General features: G+C 57.6%; 2 protein-coding genes across 2 annotated transcripts in view; both read right to left on the reverse strand.

Annotated features, from left to right (window-relative positions):
* CTNNBL1 (catenin beta like 1) overlaps nt 1–3,945 on the reverse strand; it is a 44,412-nt gene extending 40,467 nt beyond the window's left edge. Inside the window, exon 1 of the mRNA XM_069871628.1 lies at nt 3,794–3,945. Within this exon, the coding sequence (XP_069727729.1) occupies nt 3,794–3,823 (30 nt within the window). The 5' untranslated portion in view covers nt 3,824–3,945. The remainder of the gene's footprint in view (nt 1–3,793) is intronic.
* Nucleotides 3,946–16,363: 12,418 nt separating this feature from the next.
* Nucleotides 16,364–17,678, reverse strand: LOC138728619 (WAP four-disulfide core domain protein 8-like). The gene is made up of 3 exons (XM_069872119.1): nt 17,426–17,678; nt 16,878–17,018; nt 16,364–16,795 (listed from the first exon to the last, which is right to left on the reverse strand). Exons 1-3 carry the CDS (start codon nt 17,676–17,678, stop codon nt 16,398–16,400), a joined length of 792 nt encoding a protein of 263 aa, XP_069728220.1. The 3' UTR covers nt 16,364–16,397.
* Nucleotides 17,679–20,658: the final 2,980 nt, after the last annotated feature.

Below are 20,658 nucleotides of genomic sequence, written 5' to 3' on the forward strand. Positions count from 1 at the left end.
GAATGGGTCTGCCAAGAGCTGTGTCAACATCCTACCTCATTTGATCTGGAAATGTGATTTACGGGAGCAACCTTCACAGCAGCACAGCACAGACCAGAAGGGTCCAAACAGGAACGCTCAGCGGCTCGAGTGCTGCTGCTCTCAGGAATCGGCTGAGCCACTCTCGCACTTTACAGACAGGTGATCAATGGGCTTCAGCGCAGAGCAGGGAAAGGTAATGTTTTACCTACCCAGTGTACGAGTACCTACTGAATCCCTGTGTGCATCTTCATTCCCTTTGACCTCCCTCAACACTGGAATGCAGAAGCAGAGCTCAGTTCAGAGCATGCGGGACAGGAGCACCGTCGCTTGCTGAAATTCTGCAGGGACCTGGAACTGGAATAAGCGCTGCCTGCACCCTTCTGTTGGCTGGGAGTAACCTGATATTTCATTCCACAATTTCTATTTAATTGCCAAAATTAAAGATAACTTGCCAGTGACAAGAAAAAGTGCCTTAACCCTAATCCTATCTTTTAATTTAGGCGAAAAAAAAAAAAAGGGATGAAAGCATTTGCAATAGAGGGAAAACTTCTCCCCCTTCAGATTCTGCGAGGATATTCATTTGAAGGACAAACAGGCTGGCACAGGAGTGCTCCATGCTCCATAACCACAGGAAAACAAAGCTCAATTCTCTCCTGTTCAAAAGAGAGCCCACGTGTTACAAACAATGGAAACAAGGAGAAGAACGTTTTTACTTTCAAGCAGTAACGTCAACTGTTTCATAACCCCTCCAGTCTGGGCTCGGTTATCCATCTCCTCTCTCCCTGCACATCCTCTGCCCCTGCCTTTACGGATTGTGCATTCCTAACTCAAAACTCTTCTGAAGTGCTGCCACGTGATTTGCAGCGGTTGCTCACCTCATAACTCAACAGCTGCGCAGGAAAGCAAACCCAGAGAGCCTGCAAAACGGATTTGCTTGGAGGACTTGTGGTGGGGTTTCTGAGTTGGGTGGGGTTTGGCTCTTGTTTTTGTTTAAAGCAGATTCCCATTACTTCTCATAGAATTTCACGTCGATCCATTGGGAAGCAAAGGGGTCACTGTCACATTCAGTAATTCTACCCCTCCCCAGCAACTGGCAACTCGATAAGGAAAAGAACTATAAAAAAAGTGCCCTCCTGATCACATCAGAACTCACCAAATAGAGGGTTTAAAAACCTGACATCTACAAACTGCAGCAAAGCAAACTGACACCTGTGGGTAGCGATGGGAGACTTGTCCCACTGTTTCACCGTGGCTGTGGGTGGGAACTGCTGCATCCCAACCCTCCCAGCCTGGCTGCGGCTGCCAGAGCCGCAGGGAACACGCCACGTCCAGCCACATCCTGCAGGACCAGCAGCCAGAACAGCCCCCATCTCAGCACAGAGCCACAGAGAGACTCTCTGGCAGACAACAATGCTCTGCCAGGACCTGTGGGCTCCCCAGGCAGGGGCTGCACCTCAACGCCAACGTGAAGCATCCCACAGAACCCAAGAACACAGTGTTCAGGGCGACAACAGCTCCCAGCCTTCTCCAAACCCTAGGAAAGCTTGGAGAAGACCCAGTAACGGAGCTTCGCATCACTACGACATCGGCTTTGTAAGTAACCCTGTTCCTGTGAAGCTCAGGAATTATTTGTGAAGGAAATCTGGAATAAATCCATGGAAGCACTGAGCTCCAGGAGCGAGGCAGAGCCGAGTGCTGTGCGCGACGCTGAGACAGTGACTGCTCCTCATTTAACCTGCAGGCAGGACAAGAGCCACGGGCAACAAGGCTGTAAGTCATCAACACCCTGCTTGGCTGAGCTCCTCTGCCACCAGCTGCACCCATTCTGAGGGACATCGTTTAGTGTTTGATAGGAATGGTTGGACTTGATGATCCAGTGGGTCTTTTCCAACCTGGTGATTCTATGATTCTATGATCAACAGTGCATTAGCCACATCAGCAGCGGGAATCCCAATGTGCCCCCCTCAACACGAAGGAATCCACCCCAGGGGAACCCACGGGGTGACCGCCCAGCTCGATATAGCCAGACCTTATCCCATTATTTACTGCTTCTTTTGTTGTTTGATTTCACTAATATCCCATTAAAAATGAGCAGTTTGTAATGATCGTTCACAGTGTTGAAATCTGCATTTAATTGGAATTACAATAATCTCCCTTATTCCCTCCCAGTACAATTGGAAGATCTCTGAAGGAAGAGAGATGGCTTTGTCCCCTTAATTACCCTCCGTAATCAGGGCTGTCCCCTTAATTACATTCCCTAATCAGGTCCCTGCACAGGCGCTCTGGGCAGAGCTGCAGCAATATTTAACCGTCGCTTTGGACCATCTGCAACTGTTTTGCAGCAACACGTAAACTTTATGGGTTCCTGAGCCCCACGTAAACCACCAGGTGCTCTTTGACTGTATTTTCTCTGTCAGAGGTCCCTTTCCAACTCCGACAGACACTTAGTGTGGAACTGGCAGCGCCTGGCATCAGACACGCTGGCTTCGGCACTGGGGGAGAACATCTTCTTTCCCCAGAATCAGAAATATTTATCTGCCCTCCGCTCCTCCACCTCGTCCACCTGCATGCCCCGTTCTCCCCAGCTCTGGGATCCAGAATTCACTGATGCTGAAATCCAGCCCCTCTTCTGAAGCTCTGTCTCTCTGCTGCCACAAGAACCACCTGCATCCAGAGCCAGGACAGGTCTTTCAGGAACCATTTCAGTCCTTGTCTGGAACGATTTCAAGCATCAGGAAAAGAAATTAAACCCACAACACTGAGTGACATTTCCTTCCCTCTGGCACACAGAGCACAGCCCTGCGCTGTCAGACACAACCACAAACACCCCGGTACGGACGGTTCATCCAGCAGGAGCGTGTACCAAGTCCAAGTGACCAAAGCAGAGTGGATGTGTGCTCTCCCCCAGCACAGAAGGGAACCCTGCAGACTTTGCACTTTCAAAGCAAGAGAAAAACCAACAACCAAAATCCCAAATCAGAGCCAGGTGGAGAAATTAGAACAATGAGACCAAACAGGTTCTCATTTCTATGTGTGACATGTGGAATCACATCTGCAGCCCAGAACAAGGAAAGGACAGCACCACCGACCACGACTAAAGCAAAGAAGAGCAAAGAATCACAGAGTTTGGAGAAGTCAGCCCTCAATCCCTACCCTCCTGCAGAGAGAGCGATGCCAGCAGAGGAACTGGGGATTGGGACCTACCAGGCAAGGGCAGAGGTCCCAAGAGAGAATCACGGAATGGTTTGGGTTGGAAGGGACCTCAACGCCCATCCAGTCCTAACCCCTGCCCTGGGCAGGGACACCTCCCACTGGACCAGGGGCTCCCAGCCCCATCCAACCTGGCCTTGAACACCTCCAGGGACGGGGCAGCCACCACTGCTCTGGGCAACCTGGGCCAGGGCCTCCCCGCCCTCACAGCAAAACATTTCTTCCCGAGCTCTCACCTTAATCTCCCCTCTTGGAGCTCAAAACCGTTCCCCTCGTCCTCTCCCTGCACTCGCTGCTCAAGAGCCCCTCCCCAGCTTTCCTGGAGCCCCTTTCAGCACTGGAAGCTGCTCTAAGGTCTCCCCGCAGCCTTCTCTTCTCCAGGCTGAACAACCCCAGCTCTCAGCCTGGCCTCGCATGGGAGCTGCTCCAGCCCTCGACCATCCCCGCGGCCTCCTGTGGCCTCCCTGACAAGTTGCTCCCTGTCCTGCTGTGCTGGGGCCCCCGGGGCCGGCCGCGGGGCTCGGGACAGACGCAGGGACAGGCCCCGGCCCCCACCCCGTACCTGGTAGCTGAGCAGCTCCCCCACGTCCATGGCTGCTGCCGGCAGCTGCGCCGCGCGACGACGCGCCGTAAAACAAGCAAGCCGGGATGCCCCACGCTGCCGTAAATGGAGCCGGGAGAGCCACTCTGCCGTAAAGCGAACGCGGGAGGGACGCTGCCGCAAAGCGAGTCGCGACGCGCCACGCTGCCGGAAAGCGAGACGGGGGGGCGCCACACTGCCGCAAAGTGAACCCGGATTGGACGCTGCCGTAAAGTGAGCGGCTGGGCGGTGCCACACTGCCGCAAAGCCGCTGCGGGGTGTGCCTGCGGCCTGGGGAGGGCGGGGGTGAAACAAGGTCAGAGGGCAGGAGTCGGGGATCCAGCCCTGATCCTCTGGATCCAGACCCCAGCATCCAGCCCTGTCCATCCCCAGGATCCAGCCCTGGCACCCCTGGATCCAGACCTGGCACTCCAGGATCCAGCCTTGTCTATCCCCAGGATCCAGCCCTGGCACCCCCGGATCCAGCCCTGACACCCCTGGATCCAGCCCTGTCCATCCCCAGGATCCAGCCCTGGCACCCCTGGATCCAGCCCTGACACCCCTGGATCCAGCCCTGGCACATGGATCCAGCCCTGTCCATCCCCAGGATCCAGCCCTGACACATGGATCCAGCCCTGTCCATCCCCAGGATCCAGCCCTGACACATGGATCCAGCCCTGTCCATCCCCAGGATCCAGCCCTGGCACCCCTGGATCCAGCCCTGACACCCCTGGATCCAGCCCTGACACATGGATCGAGCCCTGTCCATCCCCAGGATCCAGCCCTGACACATGGATCCAACCTTGACACCCCTGGATCCAACCCTGACACCTGTATCCAGCCCTGATACCTGGATCCAGCCCCGATCCCCCAGGATCCAGCCCTGACACCCCTGCATCTGGCTGTTATCTCCGCAAATTGGAGACATCATACACAGTGCCTTGTTGTGATCCATTTTCCGTTCCCTGCGGATGCTCCCTGGGCTGCAGCAGCCGTGCTGGCGCAGGAGCCACTGCCAGTGGTTATTGACAACATTTCTATTTATACACAGCGTCCTTGACCGCTGGCACCTTGAACCACAGCCAGCACCGAGCAGCCGCAGCTGCCGGAGGGGCGTGCGGACCCCTCGGAGCCCGCGCCTCTCCGGGACACGGAGCCGCAGGCAGAGAGAGGCATCCTTCAATTTAACAAATGGGAATAATTAGAAGAGAGTCAACTTGGACAGCATCTGACTGAATTTATCTCGGCGACGCTTTATAAACAGCTTGGAGGCCAAACCGTTTTTCATACCGCAACGACCGTCGCTGTCGCGCTGTTATCTCGGCAGGAGTCATGAAATTAAAAATATATATAATGTTTGCAGAGAGGCCGCTCGCATCCCCGGTGCTTCAATAAAACACAGGAGATCCGTCATGCCGAAATTGCCTCCCCTCTGCACGTTACGGAGGAGATGAGTGGGACATAATCACCGGATCATCCCTGCGCACCCAGACTGCGCGTGAACAATGGGACGGAGAAGGGTCCGTGCTCTTCCCTAGGAGGGCTGCGAGGCAAGGAGGGGTTCAGGGAAACAAAGCGGAGAGTTTGAGATGTGACTGAACAGGGATCTGAACAGGCTGGACCGCTGGGCAGAGTCCAATGGGATGAGGTTTAACAAGGCCAAATGCCGGGTCCTGCACTCGGGGCACAACAACCCTGAGCAGCTACAGACTAGGAGAAGTCTGGCTGGAAAGCTGCCTGGAGGAGAAGGACCTGGGGGTGTTGGTTGACAGCGACTGAACATGAGCCAGCAGTGGCCCAGGTGGCCGAGAAGGCCAATGGCATCTTGGCTTGGATCAGAAACGGCGTGACCAGCAGGTCCAGGGAGGTTCTTCTCCCTCTGTACTCGGCAGTGGTGAGACCGCTCCTCGAATCCTGTGTTCAGTTCTGGGCCCCTCAGCACAAGAAGGATGTTGAGGCTCTGGAGCGAGTCCAGAGAAGAGCAACGAAGCTGGTGAGGGGGCTGGAGAACAGGCCTTATGAGGAACGGCTGAGAGAGCTGGGGGTGTTTAGCCTGGAGAAGAGGAGGCTGAGGGGAGACCTCATTGCTCTCTCCAACTACCTGAAAGGAGGTTGTGGAGAGGAGGGAGCTGGGCTCTTCTCCCAAGTGACAGGGGACAGGACGAGAGGGAATGGCCTCCGCCAGGGGAGGTTTAGGCTGGAAGTTAGGACAAAAATTTTCCAGAAAGGGTCATTGGGCACTGTCAGAGGCTGCCCAGGGAGGGGGTTGAGTCCCCTTCCCTGGAGGTGTTTAAGGGACGGGTGGAGGAGGCTCTGAGGGACATGGTTTAGTGATTGATGGGAATGGTTGGACTCGATGATCCGGTGGGTCTTTTCCAACCTGGTGATTCTATGATTCTATGAACTGAGACTGGACAGCCAGGAATCGACCGCCCCGTGGGACGTGCACAATCACTCCTGTGCTGTTTCTCACCCTGGCAGAGGTGCAGCCCCCACTTCACACCTCTGCAGGGGAATTCACTGGGAACACGCCGGCACCAAAAACAGTGAATGCAAACCAGAGCTGGCAGCCGGCTCCTTCCATCCCTCCTGCCACGCTGGGAGGGCAGTGGAAGCCCTGGGATGCAGCTTAGCCAGGGCTCAGTGGGCACCTGCACCAGGGTCCCAGCCCACGCATACCTGGTCCAGGCTGTCCTTACAGCCCCTCTCTGCAAACAGCACCTGGCAGTGACCAGCAAAACCCTTCCTCCTGCCGGGACAGCTTTGCCCAGCGCCGTGAGCCCCTGGGTGCTGGGAGAGTGGGCTCAGTGTACGGAATGCAGAGCACAGCCCGGAGCGCTGTCACCAAAACAGCCACCAGCTCTTTCCATCCCCATGCTCTGCAACCTCATCTTGCTCTGGAACGGCCTTGCTGCTGCCGAGGAAACCAGATTCTCACAGAGCTGCTGCAGGAGGGCAGGATTCAATAACTGAGAGGTTTTATCCAATAACAGGAGCTGGACCACAGGGACAAAATATTGAATTAAAGAGCAAAGCCAGAGGCAAAATCGAAGTATAAAAAACACCCTGAAGGACATGAAAGGATAGGGATGAGGTGGCCACGCTGGTGGCTTCACTAGCCTCTCCCAGAATGAGTGGCAAAGCTGCATGAAGGGGCTGAAGGCTCTGGACAGGCTGGTGCAAACCCTGTGACTCCACTTGGTCAGGAAAGTGAGGACTGAGCAGAAGCTTGGCTCCATGTCCCCAAGCTCCCACCTTCCACAGGGACCAGGGAATCACTGGAGCCCTCGAGGCCAACCACATCCTTGCAGCCACAAGACCGCTTTGCTGGAAGTGATGGGACCTGCAGCATCTGCTCCCACTTCCCCGGGAATCCCAGGGCTCCAGGACAGCCCAAAGGAACCATCCCAGCCCTTTTCCCCTCACCACCCAGGCACAAACAGGCAGCGATGGGCCTGGGGACAGGCATGGAGTAGCAAGGATCTGGCAGCTGCCAGTGATGGGGAGACCTTAGAGCAGCCTTCAGTACTGAAAGAGTCTCCAGGAAAGTTGGGGAGGGGCTCTGGATCACGAAGGGCAGGGACAGGACAAGGGAGAATGGTTTTCAGCAGAAAGAAGGAGATTGAGATGAGATCTTAGGCAGCAAAGTTTTCCTATGAGAGTGGGGAGGCCCTGGCCCTGGCTACCCAGAGCAGTGGTGGCTGCCCCGTCCCTGCAGGTGTTCAAGGCCAGGTTGGATGGGGCTTGGAGCCCCTGATCCAGTGGGAGGTGTCCCTGTCCATGGCAGGAGATAGGACTGGATGGGCTTTGAGGTCCCTTCCAACCCAAACCATCCCATGATTCTATGTTGAGAAGCCCCAGTCACCCCATGGTCCCGGCAGTGTGATTCCAGTGCCGGTGTGGAAACAACAGCTCCTCGGCTCAGCGATGCTCAGCACCACAGCTGGATGCAGCAGCGGGAGAAGGAGGCGAGGGGGAGAATCCTGGTTTAATTTTATTCTGAGTTCAGGTTCCAATCCAGATGCCTCGAGATCTAATTCCGAATAAATAATTGTACTGAGTAACCCAGGTCCCCCGGTGATTAACTAAACACACTGAGGCTGCCCGAAATTGAATTAGTGCTGGGCGCTCAGCCGTTATTACCCTCCCCACATCATGAATATTAATGAGGGGTTATTAAGAAATGTAAATGATGCCTCAGGGGGTTGGGAGCACGGGGGAGGTTGCAAGAGGGTGGGCTGATATCACAAACCGTTTGGAAAACAGCCTGATTGAAGCCACTCTTTAATTGTGTCAGATCTCCTCTTTACTGGGTGCAGCAGCAGTTCTGAATGCTTTTGGTTTTATTGAAATGAGAAAAAGGGAACAAGGCAGAGCTGCAATGTATAAGGGATGTTTGTAAAGCAGAGAAGCTGCGGCCCCCGAGCACCCGGCACCACAGGAGGTGGCAGAGCCCTGCACGGAGCTGCACCCCCGGCTGCCCACCAGCACCCGTGGAGCTCCCAGGCATGGACAGGGGGCTGCCAGCACCCTTTCAACCCATGGCACCCGCTCTCCAGCCCACAGCACCTGTGCCAGAGCCCCTTTCCTGCAGCTCCATCCGTTCATCCCATCCCTCACCCCATCCTTCATCCCATTCCCTCTTCCCTTCAGCCCATCTCCTCATCCTCTTCCCCCCACCCCATCCCTCACCCCATCCTTCATCCCATCTCCTCATCCTCTTCCCCCCACCCCATCCCTCACCCCGTCCTGCAGCCCCTTCCCTCTGTTCGGCTTTGCTGCCCGTGAGCGGCTGGGGTGCAGCTCATGCATTTTAACCGGTTCTCGCGGTGCTGCCTGCGCCGCCAATAGAAGCTGACAGGAGCAGCTGAGTTAATCAGAGTGGATAATGAAGGGAAAGAAAGAAATCTCATACCAAATTGCTGCAGGAATCATGAGGCGAGGCTCAAACCTTTCCCATTAAATGGGGATGAAACTGAAAGGGGCAGCTGGCTGCTCTCCCAGCCCGGCATCCCACCGGAGTGAGAGATGGGGAGTAGCCGCAGTGCCTCTCGCTCGGTTCGCTGTAAAGGACAAAGCGGGGCAGGGGCTTCTCTGCCCCAGGGCGACATTGGCTTCAACGCTTTGCTGGGTGTCCAGTGCAGCATCCACACAGCGCCGGTGCCACCGTAGCCACCGTCCTGCCATGCCAACATCAGCTCCCTACTGTGACTGAGCGAGACTGGAGCGTTGCCTGAAGCCCTGGGGAGAGCTGGGCTACCCAGCAGGTTCAAAACGGGCGCTGGAAGTCATTGAGGCCCATTTCTGTGGCTGGTGGAAACCTGACAGCATTGCTGTGGTGTTATGGAAAGGTCGGCTGGCCCAGGGTGGGAATGAGCTGGGGAGCCTGTCAGTATCAAGTCATCCCCGCACTGAGAGCTTCATAACACCAAGCCCACCTCTTAACTGCACCTCTAAGAGCCAAAATTGCCAAAGGCAAGATGCAAGTGGGTTGTGACCCATCCCAGCTCCCCTTGGCACCACACTGGCTCTGTGCCGAAGGGAGGCACCTGGATTCTGTCCTTCTTTCTCGGTCACTAATAGAGCAGCCAGGTGACTCCATCCTGGGGTCCCAGAAGAGAGAGGAGAAGCACCGCTCCAGGGTCAGCTCTGCTAGAACAGGCTGCCCAGGGAGGGGGTTGAGTCACCTTCCCTGGAGGTGTTTAAGGGACGGGTGGACGAGGTGCTGAGGGACATGGTTTAGTGTTTGATGGGAACGGTTGGACTCGATGATCCGGTGGGTCTCTTCCAACCTGATGATTCTATGATTCTATGATTTTCATGAAGCAGCCAGTTCCTGGCAGATAGAGGGATGGACCTGGCTAATGAAAGGGAGCTGAGCTGTGGAGTCAGGCTGTGAGGGACACGGAGGGTGGGCAAGGGGATTGGGGCAATGGGAGAGGGTGGCTGGTGGCCGTCGGGGTGGTCTGTGCCAGTGCTGCTCACCATCCCAGCACAGCTGGAACCACCTTGCCAGAGCTGCCCCTTTTTTATGGCTCTGCTTCCCCGAGTTAAACTCCACAAAGTGTGACAATCAAAATTAAAGATTTCTGCAGGAAGGCAGCCTGGGGGGAAATCAGGGCTGAGGTCGGCAGCGATTTCCCAGCGGTGACTTTTAAATTAAAGGGGAAAAAAATCTCTTTAATTTGGCAGCATGCTTGGGACGCAGCTCGCTGGGCGCGTTATTATCCAGCTCAGCAAACGCTCCCAGAATCTGCTCACACTCTAAATTACCAATCTCTGTTAGGCAGCGTGTCCTCACCAGCACTGGGGCTCTGCGGCACAGCCTCGCAGGCAGCCAGCGGGGCAGGCGCCAGGCTGCACCCCACCACCCCGGAGCCCAGCCCCATCCCAGATGGTGGAGAACAGCCGGATCCTGCTCCTGCACAGGATGAGCTCAGCCCCATCCCACTCCGGGACGCCCCCCATCCCCTAAATTGTGCCACACGCAATGTGCCCAGCTGTGTGCGTGGCTGGCACGGCTCCTTCCCAAACGCAGGGCTGGTTCAGGGCTTGCCCAGAGCCCCCGGAGCCCTGCAGACCCACCGGGATGGCACAGCTCAGCTGGCTGGGCTGCGCACTAGACTCAAAGCACCAGTGGAACCTGTCACTGTCAAAGCCTCCTCGTTGGGATCGGAGCACCCGCACACCCGAGATGTGCCTCGCCCTGCTTGGCCGTGTGGCACCGCGGCACCGGGAGCAAAGCACCACAGTGCGCTGAACCGCTGGGGCACAGCGAAGCACCAGGGCACGGTGAGCACGGCAGCACAGCAAAGCACCATGGCACAACAAGCACTGTAGCTCCATGCCACCTCCATGCTACTCCAGGATGCCACAAGGCAGTGTCCTGTGTCCCCATGGGGATGCCTCCAGGCCTCTCCCAAGCCCCACATGTGGGGATCCACCTCCTGATGCCCACCTCGTCCCAGACACATGCTAGTGGCTCCCGCCAGGCTGAGGCATGGGGCACAGCGTCAGAGTTCCACTGCCTGAGCAGAAGCTGCCACTCATCCCCAGCGCAGGAGCTGCCCGAAGCGATGGGAGCAGTGGTGCTGGGGCACGGAGCTGCAGGGAAGGCAAGGGGCACAGGCAGCCCCAGCCCTGCTGGCCCTGGCACGGCTCTTCCCCCTCCTCTCCCCCCGCCCCTTCAAGATGAAGCAATGAAATTATTTTTCTACTTGAGTAGTTTTCAATTTAGATTAAGAAAAATCTGTGCTCCGTTAGCGACGCTGCAGTAAATCACGAGCGAGCGGCACTGCGCAGCTGACAGCCCGATCGCTTATCGGCTGCAAACCTTTTTTCAAGCTGACAGGCTCCGAGTGTGACATTGAGCGAGGGCAGCGGCAGCGCGGCAGGGACACGGGGATGCAGACCCCCAGCCAGCACGCACCTCGTGGCACCGTGGCTCGGCGGGCACTCAGGCAGGATCAGGCCCTGGGCATCGCATGCTGGGGAGGCAGAGAGCAACCCTGGCCCCTGCCTGGCTCTGCCAGCCCTTGGCACCGCTCCCTGGGCTGCCCGCGGGAGCCAGGGAAGGGGACAGGTGGGCTCGCTGCCATCCCACGCGATCTCTGCCGGCACCGACACTGCCAGGGCTGCACCAAGCAGCTGCTGCTGGGGCCACTTGGTGCTCCAGCCTCCGGCCGAGCCCCCAGTTTGTCACCATAGGTGACAGTGCCCATTGCCGGCTGCCCCACAGCCGTGCCAGCGGTGGATCCCCATCCTCATGCCCATCTCCATGCTGCTGCCATCCTCATGCCAGCACCATCAAAAGGAGCATTTGACAGAAAACAAACCTTTTTTTTTTTTTTCCCTCTGGTTCTTCCAGCTCGTTTATCGCTTCCGCGGGGCAGGCAGAGCTGTCAGCGCCTGAACCTCACTCATCCGTTTAACCTTGGGGGAAGGAACACATTTGTGCGGATAACGCGCATCAGATGGTGGCACGGGGAGCGCCTGTAGCTGCGTCGCTGATGGATGGGCTACACGGGCCTCGCCTGACCTGTGCTTGTATGTTATCTGCATTGCTGCGGGAGGCTTTTCATCACACCGACAGCTCCAACATCCCCTGCCTGGCAGGAGCTCCTCGCCAGGGCCAGCTGCCGGCTGGTAGGGCTGGTGCGGCTGAGGGCAGCGAGCCACCGTGCCAGTGGAGGGGGCAGGCTGCGCCCGTGCCACGTGCCTGGCTGCGGTACGGCTGGGAGGGCAGAAGAGCCCTGCCAGGAGCAGAGCCGGTGCCCGCTGTGCCCAAGGGGATGGAGAACATGCTCACCACCAGCACCACCACCAGCCCGGGCAGAAGGGAGAGGCCAAGCTCTTGCTTTTGTCCTTTGGGGAACGTTTTGCCCATCATAGAATCATAGAATCACCAGGTTGGAAAAGACCCACTGGATCATCGAGTCCAACCATTCCTATCAAACACTAAACCATGTCCCTCAGCGCCTCGTCCACCCGTCTCTTAAACACCTCCAGGGAAGGGGACTCAACCCCCTCCCTGGGCAGCCTCTGCCACTGCCCAATGACCCTTTCAGGGAAAAATTTTTTCCTAATGTTCAGCCTGAACCTTCCCTGGTGGAGCTTGAGGCCATTCCCTCTCGTCCTGTCCCCTGCCACTTGGGAGAAGAGCCCAGCTCCCTCCTCTCCACAACCTCCTTTCAGGTAGTTGGAGAGAGCAATGAGGTCTCCCCTCAGCCTCCTCTTCTCCAGGCTAAACACCCCCAGCTCTCTCAGCCATTCCTCATAAGGCCTGTTCTCCAGCCCCCTCACCAGCTTTGTTGCTCTTCCTTGGACTCGCTCCAGAGCCTCAACATCCTTCTTGTGGTGAGGGGCCCAGAACTGAACACGGGATTCGAGGTGCAGTCTCACCAGTGCGGAGTACAGAGGGAGAAGGGGTCCTGTGACAGTGACGGAGAGGGTACAGAGCCGGGCAGCCCAGAGCCCCGGTGACGGATGAGCGCTGCCAAGCGCCGACACAAAAGCCATTTGGTGTGGTGAAATGATAGATGCTAACACTAATTTTAAGCACAGGCATCCGAATTCCTCCAGACAGGCACGGCACTCAGGATTTAGGGCACAGCTGCTGGGTTCAGATAAGGTGTGAAATCAGCCTGGCGTGCAGGGTGTTACTTAATAATGAATGCCTGGTGATGGATGGGGGCAGCTCAGCGATATAACCTCTGCATTTGGAGCCTTTCAGATCTCTTGCCATCAATCCAGGTCCCAGCTGGGCAGTGGGAGAGGGAGCCAGGGCCTGGCAGCGGGTACCACAGCTTGGGCTGCATAGCCAGCCCTGAGCCCCAGGCACCTTCGAGCTGGCAGCAGCGCTGGCAGGGCTCTGGGGTCAGACCCATGCCCAGGCCAGGGCCCCTCTGATGTCCCTCCTCTCCTCCCTTCATGCCCACAGAACATCACCGGTGCTCCCGCATGCCAGTGGGGAGCTGGGCTGCTACTGAGGATGGGGATGGTGAGACCTCCTGCCCACCCCAGGACATCCCTGCTCACCAAGCACTGCGTCTGGAGTGGCTTTAAACCCCACCGGGGCGAGCGGGCTCTGCCTCACGTGAGCAGCACAGGGACGTGGCACCAGCCCAAGTATTTATGGTGAAAGAAACACTGGAAATGGCAAGTGCTGTGCTTGTCTGTAGCGTTTAATCTTTCTCCTGACCTTATAAAAAAATCTATTTGTGTTGAGATTTTAAATTCAGTTCTTAAATCACCCACTACAGGCTTCACACCATATTAATTCCTCCTCAAGCAAATGAGTTTGGTATTTGCTCTTTTCCAGTGCCACCAACACCAGCAAGCAGGGAGGCCGTGCGCCACATCCACTCCCACCCAGACCTCAGCCTGCGCCCTCACCATGTGCATCCCATGCCCTTGTGTGCATGCTCAACCCTTGCACGCTCCTCCTTCCATATGCAACCGCAAACCCATTCCAAGGGATCCTCTCTCCTTCAGCTCAGGGGGATCTGAGCAGGACAGCTGCCACTGGGAGGAGGAGGAGGATGGATCAGATCTGGGGATGAAGGCTGGAGGAGGATGGCATGGGGCAGAAGCACCCAGATGGGCTCCAAAGCGGTGGCAATGGGCTTGTGCGGGCACACGTCTCCTGCACACACCAGCCCCTGGCCACCCCCAGCAGGTCCCTGCAGCCCCCCGGGTGCTTTGCAGTGCCGGGGTGCAGGAATGGGGGTGGCAGAGCAGCACTGGGCACACACGGCACCGCTGCGGCTGGAGCAGAGGAACTTGCCGGCACGGTGCCATTGACTGGGAGGTGGTTGCTGCCGGGTGAGCCGTGGTCAGCACACCTCATTATTGTGCAAATTGCTGGGAATGCAAATCTGGGTGCACCTGGGGAAAAATGTATTAATAACATTACTGCTGATGAAGGTCGCAGGGCACTCTCTGCTTGTTCAGTGGAGCCTGGGCTCCCTTTCCTCTGCTGAGTCTCATGGTCGGTTTATTTTTATATCTGCGACCGGGGGCTCCTTTGGAGTCATTTCACCAGGTGCTTTCAAACCACACTCTTGCAGCCTTTGACAAGATCCTGCCCGCAGTGCCGGGACATCCCTGGGATGGAGGATCAGATCTGGTGCTGGAGCCCACTGAGGCAGCGGCCAAGCCCCAGGAGCAGAGTTCCTGATCTGCCTCCTGCACGCGAGCAGGTCACCAAACCACCACTGAATTATTGCTGAGGAAAGGCTTAATTTAGGCAACGTATTTAAAGAAACTAATTAGAACTGTATTAATATTCATGGGCCTTGTGGTGAAGCTGATAGTCACTATTTGAGGGTATTAACCATTATCTTGCACTGGGCAGGACCGTGGTGTTTGGAGGCAACTTTAATTGTGGTCAAAGCAGTCATGATCTCACCAGAAGCCAGTGGCAGCAGCCTGCCTGGCGCTGTGCATCCAAATCACGTTTGCAGCGCTAATGGATGTCCGTTGGAATTAATAATGCTGCCTGCATGGCCCTTCCCTGAGCGGCGAGCATCCCTCCGAACATCCCGCGCTGTCGGTGAAGGGGCTGGGGAAGCGGAGCCCCCCTCCATCCTCCAGAAGCAGCAGCACCATCTCCACAGCAGAGGCGACACTCCCAGTCCCATCACTGCTCCCATCCATCCATCGGCCTCGAGAAGGATTGGGAGAGGCCTGGGGGCTCCTCATCCATAACCAGCTCCCTGCCTGCGCCCGACCTCGCGCTATAGCAAAGTTCACATCAATTTTCCTTCCCCTCATTTGTCTGTAAACCATGAAGAAAAATCACTGCCGTCTGCCCGCATCGGGCCGCCGCCGTGATGTATGGCTGTAATAAAAACCCCATTTTGGGAGGCCGCCTTCCCCGTGCCGCGTGCCATACAGGGCTGTGCCGCCAGCCGGACTGCGCGGCACAGAGCCAGGGCAGCCAGCGCCAGCCCAGCGCCAGCCCCGTCTCTCTCTCTCTGGTTATGGATCAGAGCTATTAGAGCTGCTGTGGAGCAGCAGCCACCGCTGACAGCCCCAGGGAGCCAGGTTGGTGAGGGGCTGAGGAGGGCTGCAGCAGGCAGACCCTGCCTGGACCAGCACCCTCCTCGCGAGGGAACAGCCTGGGGTCACGCACACCGCCCTGCCCAAGCCCCTCGTGCAGCAGTCGCAGCCCCCGCTGGCTCTGGGAATGGGGTGCTGGGGGTGAGGGATGGGGCTGGATGGGGCCACATGCCACCGCAAGCCAGGGACAGGGTGCCCAGGCTCAGCCAGGAGCTGGGATCCAGCTCCAGCACAGGTGGATGTGGGAAGGTGTTGGGCAGTGGAAGGTGCTGGGCAGCTGGTGGAGCCGCTGACGCTGCAGAGGTACCGTGTAAGAGAGACAGCGGAGACTGGGCTGCTGCAAGCCAGGTGTCCCGGCATCTTTATTGCATGGGGCAGAGCACGAGGTCAGCATCATTGCAGACCCCAGCCCCACGGAGGGGCCTGGGGCTCGCTGCCACCTCCTCCTTGGAGTCACTCCTGGAGTTTCCCTGGGGGAGAAGAGGGGACAGTGAGGAGGGGGTGCAGGCAGGGCAGGAAGCAGGGGAAGGCAGCAGGGAACCAGTTCTAGGAGCAGAACTGGCCCCAAACTGACTGCTGCATTCACCCCGGCGCATTCACCCCCTCAGCAGTGAGCTCCCCACCCCAGACACACCCCCCATTGCACCACCCCCAGGGATGGGGCACAGCCGCGAGCAGCTCTTGTGGTTCCCATGTTGCATGGGGATACAGCCACTGTGCCAGGGAAGCTGAGCCACCATGGAGGCTGTTTGACCACAAACGGCCCCAACAGCCTGTGGTTCCGCTTGGAAATGGGTGTCACAACTGGGAGAGTGCCCACACGGTGCAGGATCCCCCTCACCCCATGGGGCCACCTCGGCTCCAGCAGCCACCTGCTCTCCCATGCGCACACCCTGTGCCGAACACCTTTGGCAGAGACATTGGAAAGCAAGGGCAGGATCAGGCTTTTCCACCCATGAGGGCTGAGCGGCTCGGTGGCCACACGTCTGACTTTGAACAGGCTGTAAAACGATGATGACTAACGCTATGGCCTGGTTCTGAGCAGGGACAACACCAGCTCCTGGGACGGAGCTGCAAGCTGGTAGAAATCACCCAGCACAAACACCCAAAGGGCTGGCAGGTCCCTGCAATGGGATTCAGGTGTGGTGACAGCAGCATCCGCTGCATGGACCAGGCACAGGCAGGAGGTGACCATGTCACCTGAGGACACAGTGCTGTTGGAGGCGGCAGGACCCAGGGAGTAGCCCCAGTCAGCGGGCAGGAGCAGGGCCACAGTACCTCTTTCTGGAGTCAGACAGCCACGGCCACAGCCTGTGAAGCAGCACTTCTGGTGGTGGGGACAGTCGATGTCATCACTGCAGGTGCTTTTGCAAGGGGCAAAGGTCTGAAGCACCTTCTTCTTGGGGCAGACGCCTGGGTGGGCTGTGGGTGGGAAAGGAGACGGCTCACAAGGGGGTCTGTCCTGGCTGCATCCCCCTCCCATCGAGTCCCCAACCACCCTTACCTGGCACGGGCAGCACGCAGTGGACGTGGCAGCCCACAGCGCAGCACTTTTCTCTGCCTTTGCATTCACTGTCGCTGCTACATTCCACCAGGCAGATGCTCATCATGTCAGATTCCAGCCGGGGGCACAAACCCTGCTTCACTGGGGGGGGCAGAAGGGTCAGAGCCCCACCAGCTCCCACTGCTCAGCCCACCTCAGGGCACCCACCCCCAGCTCCTGCAGGCGAGGAGCAAGGGGCAACCCTGTCCCCTGACACCAGAGCAGAGGGGGATCGGGTCCAAGGGGCCACCAGCCCTTGTGGGTGCTGCACCCCACGAGCAGCGACCAAGGAGCCTAGACCCCATTCTCATAGAAGGATGGGACACAGGGGCTGGTGGGGCTGCAGGATCCACTCCCTGAGGTGGCTGCAGCCCCTCCAAAGACAAAGATGGGGGGGCCTGGGCTGCAGGACCCGCGCCCCGAGGTGGCTGCAGCCTCCCCTGATAGCAAAGCCGGGGTCCGGGATGCTGCCTCCCCCGAGGGCAGGGCCGGGGTCCCGGGATGCTCACCTCCCCGGGGCAGGCGGCACTCGCGGCCGCAGCCGGAGCCGCAGCAGCGCTCCCCGCCCGGGCAATCCTCGTCCGTGGAGCAGAATTCTCCGCAAGCCGTCGGGGGGCGGCTGCCGGGCGGGGGGCACTCGCCTTTCTTGGCTGCCGGGCGGGCGGGGGGCAGGCTCTGCCCCTCAGCCCCCCGGCAGCTCCCGGCGGGGCCCGGCGGCGGCAGGAGCAGCAGCAGCAGCACAGGGAGCAGCTCAGTCCTCATGGCGATGCCCCCGTCCCGTCCGCGGCCGCTTAAGTAGCGCCCGGGAGCCCCGGATCGGTCCCCGCCCCCGGGAGAAGCGGGGGAGGACGGGGCGGGCGCGGGGATCCCGCGGGGCTCGGTAGCCCCGGACCCACCGGCGGGGACAGCCCGGGGGGTGCTCGGGGTGCAGGGAGAGTCTCGCGGGGGAGAAGGGTCCTTGAATCCTGGGTTCAGTTCTGGGCCCCTCACCACAAGAAGGATGTTGAGGCTCTGGAGCGAGTCCAGAGAAGAGCAACGAAGCTGGTGAAGGGGCTGGAGAACAGGCCTTATGAGGAACGGCTGAGAGAGCTGGGGGTGTTTAGCCTGGAGAATCATAGAATCACCAGGTTGGAAGAGACCCACCAGATCATCAAGTCCAACCATTCCTATCAAACCCTAAACCATGTCCCTTAGCACCTCATCCACCTGTCCCTTAAACACCTCCAGGGAAGGTAAATCAACCCCCTCCCTGGGCAGCCTCTACCTGTGCCCAACGACCCTTTCCGAGAAAAATTTTTTCCTAATGTTCAGCCTGAACCTCCCCTGGTGGAGCTTGAGGCCATTCCCTCTCCTCCTGTCCGCTGTCCCTTGGGAGAAGAGCCCAGCTCCCTCCTCTCCACAACCTCCTTGCAGGGAGTTGGAGAGAGCAATGAGGTCTCCCCTCAGCCTCCTCTTCTCCAGGCTAAACACCCCCAGCTCTCTCAGCCATTCCTCATAAGGCCTGTTCTCCAGCCCCCTCACCATCTACACCAGAGGCGTTGCCATAGAATCACCAGGTTGGAAGAGACCCACCAGATCATCAAGTCCAACCATTCCTATCAAACACTAAACCATGCCCCTCAGCACCTTGTCCACCCATCCCTTAAACTGCTCCAGGGAAGGTGACTTGACCGCCTCCCTGGGCAGCCTGTTCCAGTGCCAGGGTCAGAAAAGCTTATGCCCTGTGTTGGGACCACCTCTACGAGGAGGAAAAGACAGGTTATAGGTATGCATGACCCCCTCTTGACAGGAACAGAGGGTCCAACATGCCAGGCCAACCCCCTTTAGGGGATTCTGCTGCCTCCCTGGAGCCTGGTTAAGGATATCCCTCGGAAACTTGCTGGCCTGTATGACCTCAGACTATTGCCCTTTACTGCTCTTCCATGGGAGGTGATGAAGGTGCAATGCAAATGAAGGGTGACCAAAAGAGCCTGCAGGGCCATGGGTTGGCCAGTAAGGTATCTGGAGTACAGGTCGGTTTTCCCTCTTTCCTTCCCGTCATGGGCAGTGACACTGGAAGACACAGACGCACCCAGGCTATTAACGCATGGTTCCGTGGCTGCTGTCATCACCACAATTTGGGATTCTTCAATAATGGGGTGGTTTACAAAGACACCGGGCTTGCTGATGTCTCATGGGGTTCACCTTTCTCAGTGGGGAAGAGGATCTTTGCTCAGGAGCTTATGGGGCTTTGAACTGACTGGAAGGGGGAGAGGGATATCAGGCTTGATTGAGATGAGCAGAGGGATGGCACGGCAAGGTCAGAGGGATTTGGTGCCAACGGGGTCCCTTGGTCCGCATCTCTGTGACCTGCCACATACATGGACCACAGCTGAAGTCGCATGGAGATGAGTCAGGGGCTCCTGAGGTCGTAAGAGCCAAGAAGGAAACACCAGTGAGGCACCTCCAAGGATCCAAGAGGTGCTCCTCTGTGCAGGTGACAGCGCCGGCAGCCGTGCCTCTGCACCAACACACACAGCGTGGATGATGAGCAGGAGGAGCTGGGGCTATTGCACAGCAGGAAAGCTATGGAAGCTGTGCCATCATGGGAACACGGTGGGATGACTTGCACAACTGACTTGCGAACTCTTCTAAAGAGACAGGCGAGGAAGGAGAGGTGATGGGGCATCACGGTGTGTTAGGAAGTGTTTGGATTGCCTGGAGCCTGACGACAGTGTCAATGAGGTTGGGTGTTCACAGCTAAGAATCAGGGGAAAGGCCAACGAGGTGGAAGTCTGTCACAGAGCACCTGGCTGGATATTCCCCCAGGAAGAGTCTTAAGGGCACAGGTCAGGCTGTCCCCATGTGCCGGAAGATGACCTGGTGGGAAAGAGACTGGCCTGGATGAACAGAGAGCTCTGGCTGGAACTCAAGGAGTTCATGGTCTTTGGAACGAGGGGCAGCAACTCAGGAGGACCACAAGGACGTTGTGAGGTTTGTGTGGGGAGAAAATTAGAAGGGCAAAAGCCCAAGTAGAACTTAATCTGGCTGCTGCAGTAAAGGACAATGAAAATTGTTTCTATGAATGCATCAGCAGCAAATGGAGGCTGAGGAGAATCTCCAGCCTTGAGTGGATATAGGGCGAACAGAGTGATAAAGGATGAGGAAATGGCTAAGGTACAGAATGCCACCTCCATCTCAGTCAGACCAATTGTTCTCGGGGTACCCAGCCCCCTAAGCTGGGGGAAAGGAATGGGGAGAAGAATGGAGACCACACAATCCAAGGGGAAATGGGTAGTGACTATCGCACCTGGACACGCACGAGTCTATGGGGCCAGATGAGATCCACCCAAGGGTACTGAAGGAACTGGTAGAAGTGTTCACCAAGCCACTATCCATCATTTGTCAGCAGTCCTGGCTGACTGGGAAAGTCCCAATTGACTGAAGGTTGTCAAACGTGACATCCATCTCCAAAAGAGCGGGAGGGGAGAATCTGGGGAACTCCAAGCCTCTCAGCCTGGTGTCAGTGCCAGGAAAGGTTGTGGAACAGATCATCCTGAGTGTGATCACGTGGCATTTACAGGATAACCAGGTGATCAGGCCCAGCCAGCATGGTTCGAGGAAGGGCAGGTCCTGCTTGACTAACCTGATCTCCTTCTCTGACAAGGTGACGTACCTAGTGGATGTGGAAAAGGCTGTAGATGTTGGCTGCCTGGATTTCAGTAAAGACTCTGACCTCATTTCCCACTGCATTCTCCTGGAA

The sequence above is a fragment of the Phaenicophaeus curvirostris genome, chromosome 18 (assembly GCF_032191515.1).
Source record: "Phaenicophaeus curvirostris isolate KB17595 chromosome 18, BPBGC_Pcur_1.0, whole genome shotgun sequence".
Taxonomy (NCBI): Eukaryota; Metazoa; Chordata; class Aves; order Cuculiformes; family Cuculidae; genus Phaenicophaeus; species Phaenicophaeus curvirostris.

Excerpts from the sequence above, each read along its gene's own strand:
- LOC138728619 (XM_069872119.1), bottom strand. The coding sequence starts at position 17,678 with ATGAGGACTGAGCTGCTCCCTGTGCTGCTGCTGCTGCTCCTGCCGCCG. Across the intron at positions 17,019-17,425 it reads GTGCCGCCTGCCCCGGGGAG|TGAAGCAGGGTTTGTGCCCC; the intron begins GTGAGCATCCCG and ends TGCCCCCCCCAG. Across the intron at positions 16,796-16,877 it reads CTGCGTGCTGCCCGTGCCAG|CCCACCCAGGCGTCTGCCCC; the intron begins GTAAGGGTGGTT and ends TCCCACCCACAG.